General features: G+C 41.1%; 2 protein-coding genes across 5 annotated transcripts in view; one reads left to right on the forward strand and one right to left on the reverse strand.

The window, feature by feature from the left end:
• Positions 1-4625: 4625 nt before the first annotated feature.
• METAP2 (methionyl aminopeptidase 2) lies at positions 4626-17285 on the reverse strand. The gene is made up of 11 exons (XM_084810277.1): positions 17085-17285; positions 15830-15934; positions 12240-12305; positions 11270-11372; positions 9203-9364; positions 8511-8692; positions 8335-8429; positions 8144-8240; positions 7719-7822; positions 6010-6125; positions 4626-5402 (listed from the first exon to the last, which is right to left on the reverse strand). The coding sequence occupies exons 1-11, from the start codon at positions 17245-17247 to the stop codon at positions 5150-5152; spliced, it is 1446 nt and encodes a 481-aa protein (XP_084666403.1). The 5' UTR covers positions 17248-17285; the 3' UTR covers positions 4626-5149.
• A 95-nt stretch (positions 17286-17380) lies between these two features.
• Positions 17381-20702, forward strand: part of LOC146339796 (uncharacterized protein C3orf20-like) — a 53616-nt gene continuing 50294 nt past the window's right edge. For all 4 annotated transcript variants that reach the window (XM_084810262.1, XM_084810260.1, XM_084810264.1 and 1 more), the window contains exon 1: positions 17381-17571. The gene's annotated coding sequence lies outside the window, so the exon portion shown is untranslated. The remainder of the gene's footprint in view (positions 17572-20702) is intronic.

Consider the following 20702-nt stretch of genomic DNA (forward strand, 5'->3'; position numbering starts at 1 on the left):
GCCCTGCAGCCATAAGATACCAACTTAAATGCTCCATGAATCACCAAGGAGAAATGGAACACTTAGCTTTCTGTGGTTAATGTTGGAAGCCTAGCGTAAATAATGCGCTTTAAACAATTCTCCCTATCCCTGCGAAGTTTTTCTGTCTTCCCAAATCTGAAGAAAACTGACAACTGTACAGTGTTTCACTTTAGATTATGGAATTCAAACACTCCCACCGCCCTTGCCAATAAGAAAGGGTTGGGAAGGGAGAAGCTGTTTTACTGGGTATTGTGAAGCAGGCTGCGCAGAGGTTCTTCAGTGGTACAGAAAGGCTGCTGATGTTGTAGGCTGACATGAAAAATAAGCACTCTGCCTTTTCATGCATTTTCTTTTAATCTAAGTACTTCTGAGGGCAGGATGTCAGAAGATTTCAGGTATAATTTTATACCACAGGCTTGTTGTTGTTCACTCGTTCAGTCGTGTCCGACTCTTCGTGACCCCGTAGACCATAGCACGCCAGGCCTTCCTGTCCTGCGATCTCTCCCGGAGCATGCTCAAGTCCATATTCATTGCATCGGTGATGCTATCCAGCCATCTCATCCTCTGCCGTCCCCTTCTCCTTTTGCCTTCAGTCTTTCCCAGCATCAGGGTCTTTTCCAGGAAGTTCTCTCTTCGCATTAGGTGGCCAAAATATTTGAGCTTCAGCTTCAGTATCTGTCCTTCCAATGAGCACTCAGGGTTGATTTCCTTTAGGATGGACTGATCTGACCTCCTTGCAGTCCAGGGGACTCGTAAGGGAGTCTTCTCCAGCACCACAGTTCGAAAGCATCAATTCTTCGGCGCTCAGCCTTCCTTATAGTCCAGCTCTCACAGCCATAAGTTACTAATGGGAGAACCATAGCTTTGATTAGACGGACCTTTGTCGGCAAGGTGATGTCTCTGCTTCTTACTATGCTGTCTAGGTTTGCCATAGCTTTCCTCCCAAGGAGCAAGTGTCTTTTAATTTCATGGCTACAGTCACCGTCTGTGGTGATCTTGGAGCCCAAGAAAGTAAAATCTGTCACTGCTTCCATTTCTTCCCCTTTTATATGCCAGGAAGTGATGGGGCCAGTTGCCATAATCTTAGTTTTCTTAATGTTGAGTTTCAAACCAGCTTTTGCACTCTCGTCTTTCACCCTCAACAAGAGGCTCTTTAGATCCTCTTCGCTTTCTGCCATTAGGGTGGTATCGTCTGCATATCTGAGGTTGTTGATAATTCTCCCAGCAATCTTAATTCCAACCTGTGATTCATCCAACCCGGCGTTTCTCATGATGTACTCTGCATATAAGTTAAATAAGCAGGGCGACAATATGCAGCCTTGTCGTACTCCTTTCCCAATTTTGAACCAATCGGTTGTTCCATGTCTGGTTCTCACTGTTGCTTCTTGACCCTCATACAGGTTTCTCAGGAGACAGGTAAGGTAGTCTGGTACTCCCATCTCTTCAATGAAACAGAAATAGACTTTTTCTGGAATTCTCTTGCTTTCTCCATGATCCAGCGAAAGTTGGCGATTGGATCTCTAGTTCCTCTGCCTCTTCGAAACACCACTTGTATTTGTGGTAGTTCTCGGTTCACATACTGCTGAAGCCTAGCTTGTAGGATTTTGAGCATAACCTTGCTGGCATGTGAAATGAGCGCAATTGTACGGTAGTCTGAACACTCTTTGGTGTTGCCCTTCTTTGGAATTGGAATGTAAACTGACCTTTTCCAGTCTTGTGGCCGCTGTTGAGTGTTCCAAATTTGTTGGCATATTGAGCGCAGCACTTTACTTTTTCCATAGGGAACCCTGTAAATATAATTGTTAGGGCTCTTTAACTGAATTCTTGGCACATTGCCACATAGTGGGGTCCACAATTCTTCCCAGGAAAACCAGTGATATCAAACCAAAATTTGACTGCAGATGGCCTTTCTTGCTATAGTAATCTTATTAGTTCTCTCAAGCTTCACTATGAAGTGATTGACAGCAGCTACCATAAACAGGTGTGATACCTTGAGCAAGACAATTATTGAATTGAAAACAAAACTTTACCTTCCTATGAATATTTTGTGTTAACTGGCCATTGTTTGCTAACGTAATTATAAAGATACTCCAAGCCCATCTTCCTCAGCCTAGCAGAGTGTATACTCTTTGCCCTTCTGTGGTATCATCCTTCTGAGACAGTCAGAAGGCAGCCATCAGTACAATAGGCAGAGTAGAAGAGTCAGGAGTGCAGAAGCACTGACCCAGGGGCCAAATCTGGTCCCTGGGCCATGCCCCCTTTCCCCCAACCAGAGATTGCTTGCTGGCTCTTGTGCAGTTCTCTTCCCAAGCCCGCTCTATTCTAAAGGGTGAAATGCCTCTTCAAAGATTTTGTTACTGAGAATAAAAGCTATAGGCTAAAATATGCTAGTGTTCTTTGTATTTGGGGCCTTGCCCACTGCTGGAATGCGGCCACTGAGACCTTTTCTGAAATGGAGTTTGGCCCTTGGGCTGAAAGTTCTCTGCCCTGCTCTACTACCTTGAGAGACCCCAATGCCCCAACTGAATGTCACATGGAAGAGAATCAATCAAGCATACCAAGTAGCAAGGCCTATGCGAGAAGAGAGCTCACTATAGTCTGGACCAATCTTCCAGAAGTCCTTTCTGAACAAGAATCTACAGCACCTTACTATAAGTCTTTGGCCCACAGCTGGATCTATCCATATTTCTGCTAAGTGGGAAGAAAGGAAGATAAACAACAAGAGAACAGAAGTGGAATATAAGAAGAGCAGGGACTAAGAACCAAATCAGGTTAAATGCATCAGGGAACAGGATTAGTCCTAATAAAACTAAAACAGGAGTAAAGGACAAGGAATTTAAAAGGTAATTCTTAGCTAAGATTGATCAAGGTTTAATAACATTTAGGGTGCAATCCTATGCATGTTTAGACAGAGAAAAGGCCCACAACTCCAAGCATTCAGGAATGCTGGGAGTTGTAGGCCTTTTCTCTGTCTAAATATGCATAGGATTGCACCCTAAGTTACACTTACTGTGGAAAAAATTATGTATTAAGAGCTCTAGCTTGCTGGTTTCTACCTTAACTGTATGACTTCAGAAAAGTTTTTTCTGGCAGTATATGTGCCTGTATAAGCAGAAATTCAGCAAGCAGAGCTCTTCCTGCTCTGCTTGTGGCTGTCCGGAAAGAGTTTCACCTACTTTATTCAGCATCATGTCACATTCATACTTTCCTGGGAGTAAGCCTAAGTGAGACTTGCCTTCAAATAAGCCTGTATAGGACTGCAGTGTCAGTCTTCCAAGTTAGACTCGATTTTAAGTAACAACCCACCAGCAAAATTAGCTCATTTATAACCTCCAGTATCAGAAAGCTAGTAGATACTGATCACAAAAATACCATTGTAACAATTGAAAAGTTTTACTTACACTGTGCCAAGAAAACCTACACAAGCTAAATGTTTATACCTTCTCATTTCATTTTTTCCTGCATTTGAGGGACTCCAGCTCTCCAGAAGATATTTTAAAGGTAGTGTTGGTAAGGCATGTTTCCGATCATACATTTTTTCACCTGTCTCTGTGACCACTGAACACACATGGGTTCTATGCTTGTGCGGAGCAGTACTTTGAACCTTCTAAAGCAAGGCAATGAAACATTTGGACAGAAGGCATGCTCAAAACAGGTATGTCTACTGCCACTTCCTGCTCAGTTCCTTTTTGGCCCTGGCAACTTCATTCAGAACATTCTCCTCATGACTGACGGTAGCATTTTTTCCTTTTCTCTTGTTTTTATCTGTGCATTTTCTGTTTTAATTCTTCAGTTTTCCACAACACAAGCCAGGCTCCTATGGCACAACAGGAACTACTCCGTGTGCTGGCTACTGAGTTGATCTGTTTTCAGCTTTACATTTATCTTGTCCTCTGCAAAAGTACATGTTAGGAAGCACATAATAAAAGCTCAATATTTTAGTGGTTCTTCTGCACTCATCTAGTGTCAATAGCATGGAGGGTACCTAAAACTAAAAAACCTCCCGCTAGCAGAATGAAAACCTGCTTTATGAATGGTCATTAATCATACAAGCCAATACCATATATTACACTTAATTGATTTTACTAATCCTTCGTTTGCATTTGTTTGACTAGAAGAAAACACCCCACCTACTAAAATCCTTTTAATGCCAAGAACAGAATGATGGACAGCAATTTTGCAGAAAAGATGACGAACTCATCTTTCATTTTGATTAGCCTGGGCTCTACTGCCATTACACAGGTACAGGAGAAGAGCACCTAACATATCAAGCTTTTATTAGCAGAAATTCCTTATGAAACTTGGAATACTTACCGGCTTACATTAAGTAAGTAATCTGACATAATCAAAGGCTCTAATAATGGTAAGCTGCCAATACTGGCTAGTATGATTTATCATAAGAGAGCTGCAGAAAAATGAGGAAAGTTAAGACCTCTGGTTCCTTCTATCAGCCTATGCAATTTAGGCCACTGTAAACCATGGGTGAGAGCAGATGCATTTCAGAAAGTTGATAACTTTATGACTCAAAGCAAGGCAAGCATCATGCCATATAGGAAGACTATGACTTGTGCTGGCTTCAAGTGCAAATAGATACAGGAAGCATATTTCTAAAACAAGATTTAATAAGTCAGTTTTTCCAATGTACTGCTGCCTAGGGCTGTAACACCTTTAAAAACCGTATTTGGTTTTAGATTTGAAGATGTCTTTATTTTGTATTTTTTTACAAAATGGATTTCAGGAAGTTTAAAAGGCAATACCAGAGACAACGTAGGCGCAGAAATCAGGTGTAGTCATTCGAAGCATTCAAGTAAGAATATGGTAATATAAATATCTGAAAAGCCTTCTCTCAGAAATATTCCAAACAATATGTATAACTCATTCCAAACTAAAAATGGCGCTTTATAGCATATTTCCCACAAAAGAAAAATATAGTAACCTGAAATATTCTAGAGTCCCCCAAAGCTGTTTTTCCTTGGTTAGTTACATTAGAGAACTTGCCTTTGATTAAATTCCTCTCGTCTGAACATGGAAAGTTATCACATTGGGTCCACTGTTAAAACAGATTGCAAATTTATTCTGGCATTATGTGTTCCAACAGAGTACATAGGTGAGGTAATGGCCTTGAAGTTTAATAGTCATCTCCTCTGCTGACAACTTCTTTGCACGTTGGACGCAATAATATGGTATGCTCAAACTGTGCTGTGTAGGAGCCTTTAATATCGCACAGGGGAGGGTATGGATCCACTATACCCAAGTCACACAGGTTCTTCAGAGCCATTAGATATTTACTTTCGCCCAGACGATCTAGCCATCTGCGACAGAAGGCAAGGGTGCCAAAGTTTTCATTGATAACATTCAGCAAGTGTTTAGCTCTTGGAAGCCTAGGAGAAAAGAGTGCATTGAATGAGTAGGAAGAAAGGCTGATGCATCAGAAGCATTTGCTTCTGAAACAAATACAACCATCAGGATGATACTTAATGTGCAATCCCACTGTGTTCAACAGAGCTTAGTCCCTCATAAGTGTGTTTAGTATTGCAGCTTTAAGTCATTGCTTGAGACCAAGGGTCCAGAGCATCATAATTTTCCAATGTCCAAATTTCTGGTCATGGAAGAGAGAAAGCATTTTCTTCGCATTGCACTGGCAATACTTCCAATTAAAACCAGAGTTTCAGATACTACTAACAATCTACCACTTGTTCTGTATCCTAATCTTATTGATCAACTGAACTTTAAACACATTTACTTTTATTGATAAAACAGTTTTCAATAAATGTTTTCAAGGTTTCTTTTCTAAAGGTAATGCTGCACCATAGCTAGAGAATATTTTGATTAGAAATCTTCACAGAGAGTTGTATGGATTTCTGTTTCACAAGGGCACCTACATTGTGTTTCATCTACTTACCGTGACTGTTTTCAAATTTTGCATTAGCTCCAGTGTAGACAGACCTAAAGTGACTCTTTTTTTGGAGAAAAAGCAAGACGACTTACCTTATTGGCACATGTCCCACATCAAAGTTCTTCATATAATGAGAACATTCCATATCATCATGTACAACACCTTTTCCTGTGCTACCAAAGGTTTCTATAGCATATACTTCTCCCTCCTATAATGAGACAGAAATACATACTAAATAAGCATAGTAGAGCGTATTATGAATTGAATTAGTCTCAGAATATGTTTGTTTGCCTTTGACAATGTGGGCTCTAGCCCACAAAAGCTGATGTGACAATATTTCCTATTCTTCAACAGTGCCACAAGACGATAGACTAATACAGCTTCCCTTCTCAAAGTTCTCAGATAAATACACAACAACCTACAGAGCAGAAGTATAGGCAACATGCATGTGAAATATATGATTCTATTAACTTCCTCTAAGTTAGTTCTCAAATTTGTTTTTGCAGACTACTTGAAAAATGCTGGAGCTCATGGAGGACAACTTAAAACTTTTTTTGCTCTACAAATCAAAGCACATACATTACTCTTACTTTAATAACTGTGTTTTCATTATCACAGGCAACATGTTCAAAAGCCAGCTGCAAAACCAGTATTATGAAAAACACAGGTCTTAGGCCAGGGCTACTGAGACAGGCCTCATTTACTCTTATCCTCATTGTCAGAAAAAATAAATCAAGAGCAGAGCCAAGTATAGACCACCTAAATGGAGCTCATGGATCACCAGTGGTCCACCCACCATAGTCTGAGAACCTCTGCTTTAAAATATTTTTTTCATACACTATCAGGGTGACCCTTACATACAGCTTCATCCAACATACTAGGATTAGCTTGAATGTTTAGTACTTATTTCATTAGAAGACCTACTCCAAGAAGGTTTTTTTTTTTTTAGATTTGCTTGCATATGGTTCCAAGGCAATCTCCCACACAGGCAGTTTACAGGGTAAGGTGTACTTCATTTTAGAAGTAGAAATGAGTTATATGCCTTGAAGTCATTTTCTGGCCCAGTAGGTTATACCTGGCGCTGAAGTGGCGTTCTGTATCAGAATGCTGCTAAGAAGCAGGGCAGTGACATCTCAAACAGTTAGCTTACCTTTGTTGGGTAAGATCAAGGAAAACAATGAATTTTCAGAATAAATGAAACATTCTGTGAGCTCTGGATTACTTCTGGAGACTCATTATTAGATGATATGGTTTGAAAGGTCTCTCATTAGCTGTGGCAATAATCAGGTAATGCATGAATCCCACTCCCTTCTTTTGACATCAACCCACCAGCTTTCCAGTTTTTCTAAATGAAGAGTTCACCTCCCATGTAATATCTGGTTTTTACTTATACGTTCTTTTGTGTCTAAAAATCATCTTTGCTGAACTAAACAAAACTAAACAGGGGAATGGAACCTTTATGAATTGCAAGAACAAAATAAATGATATTCTCATCTGTTCCTTAGATAGGTATACATTTCATCTTTCATTTTAATGAAAGTAATGCCAACTATAAGTAATGCATATTCACAGCATTTCATTGTGAGCAGCAACTACAAACTTCTGGGTTTCAAATAATTTATTAGTACAGAACACAGACAAACAAAGATCTGTCAAGGGGGGAAATCATGTCAAATCAAACCAAGCAAAGTTTGACAGTCCATTTGTGAACATTAACTGTCTAATACTATGAATATATTCAATGGGGGCAAAGCCCATTGAACTCATACATAGGATCAGGCTGTAAGAGTAATTTGCTTACTTCCATTCTTGTTGCTTCTCCTCCTTTCACAATGGGAACAGTTTTGCCTGCATGTATCCTGTATGGTCCAATCGAGTGCCCATTCAGGTTGCGAATTGGTTTCACTGTTACATAAAATACAAAACTCGATGAGATAAGTGCACCTAGGTAATTAGAATAGTTAACCTGTCTATAATAAACAATTCTATTCTTTAAAAACACCTACTTGGCTTTTAGAATCCAGAAGACTATACAAAATTCCTGAAGACTGCTAATTACTAAAGTCAAGATCTTTTTTAAAAAAGTCTCAAAATATTTTACTTGTGGGGAACAACTGTACACAGTCCCACAAATAGTGTATGTATCTGTAACTACATACAGTACATCCACACATACTGTATTTCAGTTTGAAGACTACTATGTGTACTAGATGGAAATAAATTTACCTTGATATGTTTTGCCATCAATTTCAACTTCATAAGATTCCATGACTTCTTGAATAGCTTCACCAACATCACACAGACGAACATCTATTCCAGCGCACTGTACGCATACACAAGACAGGTTGAAATTGAAGGTAATTTTTTCCTCACAAAGTAGATAAGAACTAACGTTACACTTCCCCATGAGAGTATACCTTTATTCCAGTATTAGTTGCATCTTTTACAGCTTGTAAGAGCCTGTCGTATTTTGGATTGAATGTGACAGTAAAAGCACAGTCAATGATACGACCTGAAATTAGATACATATTAGATAAAATCATTTGCCTTCAACTAAATTATCTGACTGCATAATAAGCAAGAGAAAACTCACCACTAACATGTGTTCCAAAATCTATCTTGCAGATATCATCATACTGCAATACAGTTGGATCTCCGGCATTGGGGGTGTAGTGGGCTGCACAGTTATTCAGAGAACACCCCGTAGGAAATGCAAGCCCAGCATTTAAGCCATTCTCTTTGATCAACTTCCGAGAACAGTCTTCTAATTTTTCACTAGGAAAGCAAATGTCTCTGTTACATGAAAGGATTTGTTTTCCAACAGCTTTATTTAGCTACCCAGCAGCTACATTTTAGAAACTTCAAACAGTATCTTTTTTTTGTTGCTATGCATACTACTGATAATATTCTTACAGTTTGAGACTAGTATTTGCTGCCCCAAGCCAAAAAAGCTAAGGGCCATATCTCGAGCTACATCACAACATCCGTTAACCAGCTTTGCAGCAACTTTATGACAGCTGCTTGTTCCCCAGCATGAGCCTGAAGAAGGTATAACCCCCCCCCGAATATATCCAGAATTGTGTGTGTTTGTTTTTTTAAAGTGAGAACAACTAGACAGCTCTGCTTAAACATTATGATTTTGCAATCATCACCTATTGCTATGAGAACTGGTGGGAGATGAAATCTCCTAAACAAAAGTATGCCCAGTACATTTAATTAAACCTATGAAGATTTCAGCTCCTGAGTAGCCATTCTTTAAAAAACCCTACAGTCTTCTATTCTCACCAGATTTCTATCATTGTCATTCCAGGCTTGATCCAGCTCATAACATATTTCCTCACTTGTCTGTGTGCTTCAGCAGCCTCTCTGAAATCATTCCAGATCTCTTCACTTGCTTGATCTAGTGCTCTCTTTTCATCACTTGTGGTTCTCCATGCAGCAGTTCGACTTTAATGTTGAAATGCAAAGTAAGTTAGGCACTTTTCACTGTAGCATGTAATACACTTAGATGACAAAGATATGCTTGAACTGGTTCACTTAATAAGCCCCCATAGACAGGAAAAATATTTTAATATATACATTTTTAGATCGCCAGAAGTATCCTTAAAAACTATATGCAATTGCTCAAATTATTCAGCTAGCTCAGTATGGCCAAGTTCCAGAGGGGTGTACAATTGATGCTTACTGCCAATTTACTCTACTAAACCTCTTTAAACTCCCATATTCAAAAAGTAGTTAGAAATTGGTGTGAAAATGTTTAAAAGATGAAACTGATAATACAGCATCTATGCCAGTTCAACCATTAAAAAGCTTAGATGCCTAGCCCATACTCTGTTTGGAATTTAGGGGAATTTAAGGAACAGTTGAGCTTTTTTGCCAGGTTCTTTTGAGAAAGAAGAATTCAGGTGTTTGGAGCTGTACACATCTTCTCTTAATCTTATGCCTAGCATACACACATGCAGTATGAGGTGGTCAAGAGGATTGTACCACTTCAGAATGCAGGTGCGATGGATCACATTTTTTAATATTCCCTACACAACCACTCTGCAAATGGAACACTAGCATTGTATGGTGCAGTCTGGACTGCCACGTTTCTCCTTGCTTTGCTATGGGGGGGGGGGGGTTACTTGCAGAAAATTATTTACATGGGGGCATTCAAAACTGGCACCTCACCTGCAGTCCAAAATGGTATAATTCAGTCTACCACCTTAGTGCATGTCAGCAAACAATGTGTGTTCTTTTATGTGTTATCACAGATTTTTGACCTACACAAAGCACTTCATATGCATGACTTAAGGAATGAGGTTGGCAAAGATATTAAAGACATGAAGAATGAGCATATTAACGTATTACATGCATTAAGAACTCCGATGTACTCTTTGTATTATCTGGAAACTTATGAAAATAGATGAATACACTTAGGTTATTATATTGCTGCTTAATCCTCAGGACCTGGATCTGGAGTATAAAAAATATATGGATTTCACTTTTGAGTGGTATACACAAAAGGCAACAACTGGCTTTTGCAAACAAAATACACACAAATACAGGCCTAGTAAGGGCTGGGCCTATGCTCAAGTGTGTGTTGCTGGCAAAGTGACAATTATGCATGTTCTAACATTCATGACTGTACTCCAGAAAATTCCCAAGTACCAAGAGAATAATAACATATAGAAGTGGCCCCAACTCATGAAGCATAGCAGCATTCTTACCAAAACCAACCACCAAACTATGCAGAAACACATGCACGCACAAAGTTCTACAGATGATAATTCTCTAACATACACCCACTTTCAATTAAAATGATACTCCAAAGTAGCAGAAAACTAAACTGTCCAGTCTAATAATTGGATTTTCTAAAACAGGCAATTAGGGGAGCAATCCTACTGGGATAGGTAGCTGACTCCAAACTTGGAGGTGACCACCTATCTAATGCAGGGCAGGACAAGTGTGGAGGGGATCGTCCCTTCCGCACTTCAGCTGCCCTGCATTTGCAGCTAGACAGCCGATTCCTGTCTAGCCACAGGAAGTCGGAGCGTGGGAAGCAGTGGCTGGACAACACACTGGATGTGTTGTACCGGATTTCAAACTTCCCCGACATGCCCCCAGGAATGCCCCGCTTTTGCCAGTCCGCACTCCTTTTCAAAGCGCAGAGCTGTTCCGCACTATCTATGAAGCAGCGCAGGAGGGGGTGGAGGTCAATTCTCAGGGAACCGACATATCCTATGGCTATCTAGCCGCTGACTAGCGGCCATAGGATTGCGCCCTAGGTGATCCAACAAAAAATAATGTTCTGCTAACACATACTGTCAGTGTATTGCCCTCTGCATTTTAAAACTGAAGGATACATACCCATCTTGTGTTGGTGGATATTCACACTCTTCACCTTTTGGATATATCCCACTGGGAAACAAATCACATATTGGAATAGATGGAGGATCTGTCTGGACTTTAGCTGTTGGGTGAAATGCAGATGTTGAATTCCTTATAATGCAAATCTAGTTTTATTATTTTCAACATATACACATTTAAACCTTGCCTCCTGTCTGGGCTCATATCCAAAATAGAAAACATGCCTGGATATCCTCAAATAACCTAGCCAGTTCTCAAAATGCCTTTTACAATTGCCAAAGAGAGCAGGTCTCTGAGTCAGTCTATGCCAAAAGGCGTGGATTGTGCATACCAGTTATCAATTTCTTTAAAACAACTACAGCATCTCCACACAACTAAGTGTCCCTACTCACCAAGACAGTGACTTTGTTCTGATACTTGTCCCATATAAACCACTGACACACAGCCTGTGTCCCCTCCTAGCAAGCAGTTAATCTATGACAGGAGGGCAAATACAGAATGAACCTACCCAATGGCCAGAGGACCAACAGTTACTAAGAGCTCGAGTCCTCTCCCTTACAGTACAACCCCATCAGAACTGCTAACTGATTTTGATAAAAGGCTGTCTATTTGACAGATATCCACGGAATCTATAGCAGGACAGCTATTAAAAAAAGATTTTCTCTTGTTAAAAATATTGAATTGTAACTGTAAGCAATAATCCTAAGTGTACAGGGAAGAGGTCAAAGCTCAGCGATAAGAGCACTTGCTTTTTATGCAGGTTAGTAACTTGCATCTCCAGTAAAAAGATCTCGGGTGACAGAGCTGGGAAGTCTGTTGCGTAAGAGCATGCCACTGACAGGCAGTGGCCAATACTAAGCTAGATGGACCAGTGAACTTACTCAGTATAAGGTAGCATCATACGTCAGCTTCAGAAACATGGCATGAATAGAAGTAAGGTTCATGGTACAATCATGCAGACAACACTTACGTCCTTTCTTCTTCTTCTTTTTCTTCTTCTTCTTCCCTGCTGCACTATCACCTTCACCATCACCATCTACAGAAAACAAATGTATCAATAATAATTGATGAAGCTAGGCATTATTCTACAGTTGCAAGAAGAAAAATGGGGTCAACAGGGCTTAGCCAAAAATGACAGCCAAAGCTACATCATGGCAACCTGACTAGGCTCACCCAAACTGCATGCTGACACAACATCAGACCTGCACAGGGTATTGTTCCATAAGTGATGCACTTTGTAATGCATAGATTCAGATGTTTAGCACAATCTCTGCTGACATTGTGTAACCATGTTGTGATAAGAAGAGGGATGAAAATTGTGATGCAGTGCTGCCTACTTTTTGCAGAAAGCTTCTCCGCAACGCAATTCTATGCCCAGTGTAGAGCAACATGTTTATAACAGCTACATTCAAGGTATAACAATTAATGAATCAACAGTACACTAGGAATCAATAAAAATCAGGGCTCTACCAAAGCAAGTCATATGCTGTTCACCCTATCACTGATTACTCTTTCTGGCCACATACTTCCTTCTCCCTTCTCTTTATTTTATTTATTATTCACTATTAACATTCATATACCGCCTTATTTGCTAGAAAGTCATCAAGTTACGACAGCTACCACCAGAAAAGTTTGGGCTAGCTGGCTGGCTGGCACTTTGGGGAGTGGGGGGAGAGAGAAAGAGATGAAAATCTATGTACAGATTAGGACCACTACCTAGAAAGTTTCCCTTTGTTTCTATAGTTCCATAAGGAGGGGAGAGGGAGAGGCAACATAAAGAGGAAGACGGCTGAGTGCCAGTTGGCAATTCAGGGAGCCTATGTTAGCCAGGCAAACCACCAGTTTCTAATTACTAATATAAGCACTTTGTTTATAATTCTGAATTTTAGATCAACCAACGTTTTCAAATAAGAAAATAGCATTTTGATAGTGACTGGTTTTGTAAAAAAAATTAGGATGCAGGGAGAAATTTTAGATTTGATTAAAATGATTTTGTTAATAAGATATAGTTAATGCATTAAAGACTGCAAATATGACTGTTTAAAAATAGGTACTAGATTTTTTAAAAAGAAGTGTTATTCATCTGTTCCAGCACATTCTGAAACAAATATAAATTTGTCTTTTAAATAGTCAATGTTCTTTAACACCATTGCTCATTTTAGTGAATGAAAACTGTATCAGATTTCTCTGGTCCTTGAACTGGGCTTAATTCATTTACACTACATCAGAAAAATGTTTTGGCATATAGTTCAATCATCCACAGATTTAGAATACTTTCCAGTTCCCTATGCTAACCACTGAAGACGCTGGCAATACTCAGTTCTATAGTTGCTGCTATTCACTTATTACAGTTTTTTTCTGCAATACTGCTGATAAATTTGCCAATCCGCAAGCCAAACTATTTGAGCTGCCATGTCCTTGACGACTGCTGCAACCTTTCCATAAGGATTATAACTACTGTTTCTGACCAAGGTTGAAATCCTAGGCATACCTATTAGGAACTAAGTCCCACTGAGATGAAGGAAACTTGCCTCCAAGTAACATGGTTAGTATCAGCTATAAAATTACTGTTTCCTATTGCAAAACATACAGCAACAATAGAAATTCTGAAGGGTCCTCAATTTGGTCAAGAAATATAAAAATCCTCATTTATCATTATATTTAGGTACTATCATTTATTTCTTGGAATTACATTAAAAAGCACTATGATTATAAAACAATGACATGCATAATTATTCCATCCAGCCACTGTTAAAGATAGAGTGCTGGACTAAATGACCACTGGTCTGACCTTCAAAGCAATTCTTACTTCTAACAGTAACTTCTGAAATTGTTCTTAGTTTCTTCCATCACTTCGGCACCATCACTTAACAGTCACTTAATATTCACGGTCTTCCCTGAATTATAGGAAGCTGAAGTAGTGAAACATTCAATTCATGAAAACATAAGCTATTAAATGGGGGGGGGAGAGATATTAGACAACTATTTCAACTCTGCTAAGGAACACTATGTTGGTTATGTTCAAATATCATGCTAAAGGAGTCACAGCAAGGCTCAGGCTCAGATGCCCCCCATCCCCTCTCCTCCTCTGGTAGGGCTGAGAGGAGACTGAAGCTTCCAACGACTAACCACAGTTTCGTGTTATGCCCAAACCCTAAACTGTGGTTAAAGCTATCTTCATAAATTATTAAGCTGGCTTGTTTCCACTAACTATAATTAAGATTTGTTGGGTTCAGATGACATGACAAGTGTAAAACAAAAGCTTCTGAACACTTTGCGGCCATGCAAGAGGAGGGAGGAGCGCATGAGCCTAAGCCTCACTGTGGCTCATTCCTGTCACGCTAAACTGTAATCCCTGACCATTGGCCATAAGCCAATGAGCTGGGGCTTATGGGAGCTGTTCAGACATCATGCTACCATGGGGTCTATGAGACCATGAAGTGCTGTTCTTGTCCAAACCCAGTTAACATGAACTGGAGTTGTAGGGCAGCAGAACTTGGATATTAAGCGATAACTTTACCACCATATCCTATATAGGCTCCTACCCTTGATCCAGAGCAACCCTCCATAATACACAATGAACCTTTTAACTGTCATTCAAAAGTTCAGTCCCATCTTCTCCATCATGTGGTTTTTCAAAGTCTAGGTACAGTGCATGAACAATAATAAAAGGACCTGCTTTATGTGGCTCTTCCCATACATCTTTCTGCATTGGGTCATCAGTTGCAATCCTTCACACTTGCGCACATCCCACAGAAGCTAATGAGCTCCCACAACATCCATGGTTTGGCATGTGCAGAATAATCAAACTAAAAGGTCACGTTGGAGGAAATTAAGCTGGGTTTTCATTAATTCCTTCTAACGACCAGACAAAGATTTATACTTTGCTTAGAATATAAACTCTTGAGCACTTCATGAACTGAATTAAACATCTGGTACTTTTAAGCATGTGTTTCAGATGACTGACGCAGAATTACGAGGTAGCCAGATTTGTATAAGCTACTATCAACAGCAATTTGACTCTCTACTTCCATTTCCCAATAAGAACTCCAATACATGATACTGTAGCGAATACCTAAACCAGGTATTCTGTTGTACTTGAACCAGGGAGTTCTAAGTTCAAATCTCTACTCAGTTATCCCTTGGGCTGGTTCCTATATCTTACTCTGAACTACTTTGCCTATATGCCGATGGGCTCCATGTGTGAAAGGTTGAATAGAAATGTAATAAATAAATACTGCTTTCCTGCTTCCAAGGTTGCAGTTACTTAGCAAAATATAATCATTTTTTGAAATCAGTGAACAACCATTTGCTAATAGTCTTTTTAGACAAATATTACGAATTATTATTATTATTAATTTCATTTCTATACTGTCCCAGAGCAGAAACTCTCTGGGCAGTTTACAACAATTTAGACAATGACAAACCTTTTCAATCAACTACATAGAACTGTTTTAGCATAAACGTCTTTCTTAATTCCAGGAATCCCCTAATTAAAATCTCTACAAGCATTTTGTATATTAATATTTTACACACCAGAGAAGCATAAAATATACTTACCTTCATCATCATCATCTTTTTCCTTTTCCTCCAGTGTTTGTTTATCCAACTGTTTTGATACTTCATCAAGTGTCATCTCCAATTCTCTTTCAGTCTCCTGTTGTCCTGTTTGTACAATAAACAGGTGGTTTAACACCAATGCAAAAGTCTGGCAACGGACTTGAGATGCTTTCAATATCTTATGCATCTATTTTCTCAGGTCTACAACTCTTCACTGACCCGTGTTAGCAGTGCAGATAAAGTATGACATTCTTTCAAGTATGCACATAGATCCAAATCTCTCCCCCACTCATAGGTGAGGTGCCAGATACTTCTTCAAGTGAAAGAGTATAAACCCATTTTTTTTGCCCTGTGCCTCTATGGCCAACTTAAGTCCCTCTACTTTATATTCTATAGGGATCACACTCACCTACCTTTAGTCCTGTCTGCAGTGCTGCAGGAAAACTAGACAGCCACAATTTCTTCTGAACTCACTGCTCAAGTCTCCCATATTCTCTCCCTCTCACGGAAAGATGAGGCACCCACTTTGAGAACTCTTTTGTTGCGTAACACGAGTGTATAATTGTAAATCCAAAGAACCCGAGATCCTGTCTCCCATTACATGTGGATTTCAAGCTCACTCACTCCTGCTATCATGCTTAGACGGCCGCGTTATATTTATTTATTGCTTTATTTTCCAAGATTCCATCCCCCGGCGGGCGACCCCATGACAGTGGCACACCAGCCCGCCCTCAATTCCCAAGTAAACTCCAGCAGGACACTTCCCCCTACCCAAGCCCCGAGACAGATCTCACACGCAAGATCATTCACACAGTCCGCACTCTAGCGTAAGATTCTCTAACCACCTATTTTGACCGCCGATGGTTATAATCCGTAACACTGACCTGAGCTGACTGCCTCTAATACCCAACGCTACCCCACCTACCCCTGCCCCCCAGACATTTTCCAGACTTCACCCACTGCCGCAGCCGACATGGGTCCACAGAATGACCCGACAGTCACGGGGGGGGGGGGAGCCCGTTCACCACCAACCAGGCAAGCAGAAGGGCTAATAACCCCACCGCATTCTTCCCGCGGGCCTCCACAGCCTGCACGGCCAGCTTTCCCCCGCTGCCGCTCTCCCTCACCCGTACTGAGGAGACTGCGTACTCGCCCCTTCTAGAAAGTTGCTCCCGCAGTTACCCCAGCCTTCCTCCCCACTCTGCCGCGGCCTCCCCCTCAGCGCTCGCTCTACCTCGCCCGGCCCAGCTCGTACCCGCGACGGCGCCTTTGCTCTTCTTCTTCTTCTTGCGCTTCTTCTTGGCGCCTTCGTCGGCGCCGGGCCCCACCGCGCCGTCTCGCTCCTCGGGATCCAAAAGCAGCTCTCCGTTCAGGTGCTTCTCCTCCTCGGGGCTGCCCCCTTGCTCCACGCCCGCCATGTTGCAGCGCCCGCCGTCGCTCTCCCACGACTGCCGCCGACGGACCCAGCGAGGGAGGCAGAACAGCGAGCGAGGGTCGCCGCTCTGGCCCGAGTTCCTCTATGGCACAGCACAGGGGCACGCCGGGAAAGCTGGAGGACTCGGCGCCAAGGCGGGCGAGGGGAGAGTGCGCGCGCGGAACGTCGCTTGTAGCGTCCCTGTGCGCGAGGCTCTCAGCGGGACGGGGCTTATGCTTGCTTGCTGCCGGGGCTTCCATCTTCCCTGCAATGAAAGGGAGACCCACCTCATGGTCTTGTTTTAACAGTTTGCAGAGTGTGTCTCAGGGTAAACAACAACATCTCTTACTTTACAGACTGGAATCCGGTACCTGCTTACCAGGGAGTGAGCTCTATTGTACTCAGTGGCTTCTGAGTAGATACGTATAGGATTGCAGTGTCACACATTTATTAGAGTATAAGCTTTCGTGGGCTGGAGTACAGCCAAGGAAATAAATGCAGCCATGGCCAGCTGGAGCAAAACAACTGCTGTGACTGAAAAGGAAGGGAGGGAGGGACAGAAATCCTGCATCCTTCTTTATTGATCAGTACATGTGATGCAGGGAAATGATGCATCTGATGAGTCCACGAAGACTTACACAATAATAAATTGGTTATGGGTTTAAAGCTGTGCTCCTGTACACACTTACGGTAGTATCTAGTTTTAGATCTACTTGGAGCCATTGAAATGAATGGGCCTTAAGTTACTCGTGACTAGCTTAAGTCTTATTCATTTCAATGGGCCTATGCTAAGTAAGGCTAACATTGGATATTACCCTCCCCTGGGAGTAAGTTCCATGGAACTCAGTGAGGGCTTATTCTGAGTAGACGTGTATAGAATTGCACTGTAATTTGCCACAAGGCTTTATGCGTTTGTTTGAAACGTTAAAACGGTTTGCACTGATCTCACTGTTTTTATTCCACCCCAACAATATGTACCGAATATAAACCTGAAACTCTCCATCATGTTCCATGCATCTGATGAAGTAGACAGTGTTCATGAAAGCTTATGCAGAATAAATTTGTTAGTCTTTAAGGTGCCTCAAGACTTTGTTGTTAGAACTTCAATGATTTTTTGAAAAAACAAACCCTGAAACACAATTTCCTCCCATGCCTGCCAGTACACAATATTTCAATGTAGGATTTACAAAGATGTTCCTGAAAATAACAGTGGAAGCCATTCTTCACTAAGCAGGGTTGAATTCTACCTATCTGCTGGGACATCTGCCTGAAATTGTTCTTCTAAACTTTTCAGTATGTTTATCATTTTTATATGGTTTGGTTATGATTTGGTTAGAATTTTTGGATGTCACTCAGGACAGAAAGGCAAGGTAAATAGAGTTTTCATAAATAAATGTAGAAGGGGATGTAAGGTTATATGAGGGGAGGGGAGGGAAGCAAGAGAAGAACTCATGAGTCAATGTAAAGAGCAATAATGAAGTATTTTATGTACTAATTTCCCCATCTGGAAAGGGATAGCTGTAAAAGCACATCTGCATCCCAATACTCATTCAGCCTTCATTTAATTTAATGATCACATCTCTTAATGAGAATGGAGATGTGTAAACTCAGCAGGGCTGCTAGTCATGCATAACATGATTAGAGATGGATCAGGGGAGTTATTTAAGTTATGTTATTAATACATTTAATAACATTCAATTTTAATAAAATCAAAAAGTTAGTGCCAAGTGCCTACCAAGCTGTTCTCAAGCCAGGCAAATGCTTTGTGCCCACCTGTGTGCTTTCAAGCCAGAAAAATTAATGCCTACAGTTACCAGCCAAGGAAATAAATGCAGCCAGGGGAAAAAATGCAGCCATGGCCAACTGGAGCAAAAAAAACCCTACTGTGATTGAAAAGGGAGGGACAGAAAGCCTGCGTCCTTCTCCTTTATTGATCATTACATGTGATACAGGGAAACGAAACAGGATATAGTTGCTTTTCTTCTTCGTTGACCTTCCAAGTTGGCCAGAAAACTGCAGGATGAGAGTGGGCTTACTTCTCATCAAGCAATACTTGTAAAAGGCAGTTGGGTGAGCAGGAAGGGGCTTCTATGTTGTTGTTCAGTCGTTCAGTCGTGCCCGACTCTTCGTGACCCCATGGACCATAGCATGCCAGGCCTTCCTGCCCTGCGCTCTCTCCCGGAGTGTGCTCAAGACAAGTCCATATTCATTGCATCGGTGATGCTATCAAGCCATCTCATCCTCTGCCATCTCCTTCTCCTTTTGCCTTCAATCTTTCCCAGCATCAGGGTCTTTTCCAGGAAGTTCTCTCTTCGCATTAGGTGGCCAAAATATTTGAGCTTCAGCTTCAGTATCTGTCCTTCCAATGAGCACTCAGGGTTGATTTCCTTTAGGATTGACTGATCTGACCTCCTTGCAGTCCAGGGGACTCGTAAGAATCTTCTCCTGCACCACAGTTCGAAAGCATCAATTCTTCGGCCTCAGCCTTCCTTAGAGTCCAGCTCTCACAGCCATACGTTGCTACTGGGAAAACCATAGCTTTGATTAGACGGACCTTTGTCAGCAAGGTGATGTCTCTGCTTCTTACTATGCTGTCTAGGTTTGCCATAGCTTTCCTCCCAAGGAGCAAGTGTCTTTTAATTTCATGGCTACAGTCACCGTCTGTGGTGATCTTGGAGCCCAAGAAAGTAAAATCTGTCACTGCTTCCATTTCTTCCCCTTCTATATGCCAGGAAGTGATGGGGCCAGATGCCATGATCTTAGTTTTTTTAATGTTGAGTTTCAAACCAGCTTTTGCACTCTCCACTTTCACCCTCAACAAGAGGCTCTTGAGATCCTCTTCGCTTTCTGCCATTAGGGTGGCATCGTCTGCATATCTGAGGTTGTTGATAATTCTCCCAGCAATCTTAATTCCGACCTGTGATTCATCCAATCTGGCGTTTCTCATGATGTACTCTGCATATAAATTAAATAAGCAGGGCGACAATATGCAGCCTTGTTGTACTCCTTTCCCAATTTTGAACCAATCGGTTGTTCCATGTCCGGTTCTAACTGTTGCAAGGGGCTTCTTACAGTGGTTTAAAAGCCTTTCCATGTATGATACTTTGTGTAAAGTATAGCCTTTTTCTTCTGGTCTTCTAAGTCGGCTGGATTCTGAGTTTTAGTGGAATGTTGCAATTTTGGAGAACTGGGTAAACACAACCAAAAAGTTAAAGTTAATCTGAAAAGGGCACTAGCCTTTCCTATACTATCACTTTGACCCTAAATACATTCACTTAGGGCTCAATCTTATCCATGTTTAGATGGGGAAAAATATCCTACAGCTCCCAGCATTCCCCAGCCAGCATGTAGGACTTTTTTCCCATCTAAACACCAATAGGATTGCATCCTTAATTTGGGATCAAGGTTTCCTTTTCATTCCATTTGATTAAAGTTACCCTGTGCTTGTCAGTGTGGGAT

The sequence above is a fragment of the Heloderma suspectum genome, chromosome 7 (genome assembly GCF_057233095.1).
Source record: "Heloderma suspectum isolate Gila_16-S chromosome 7, 16-S_ref, whole genome shotgun sequence".
NCBI lineage: Eukaryota > Metazoa > Chordata > Lepidosauria > Squamata > Helodermatidae > Heloderma > Heloderma suspectum.

Excerpts from the sequence above, each read along its gene's own strand:
- METAP2 (XM_084810277.1), bottom strand. The coding sequence starts at position 17,247 with ATGGCGGGCGTGGAGCAAGGGGGCAGCCCCGAGGAGGAGAAGCACCTG. Across the intron at positions 15,935-17,084 it reads GAGCAAAGGCGCCGTCGCGG|GACAACAGGAGACTGAAAGA; the intron begins GTACGAGCTGGG and ends TTGTACAAACAG. Across the intron at positions 12,306-15,829 it reads AAAAGATGATGATGATGAAG|ATGGTGATGGTGAAGGTGAT; the intron begins GTAAGTATATTT and ends TGTTTTCTGTAG.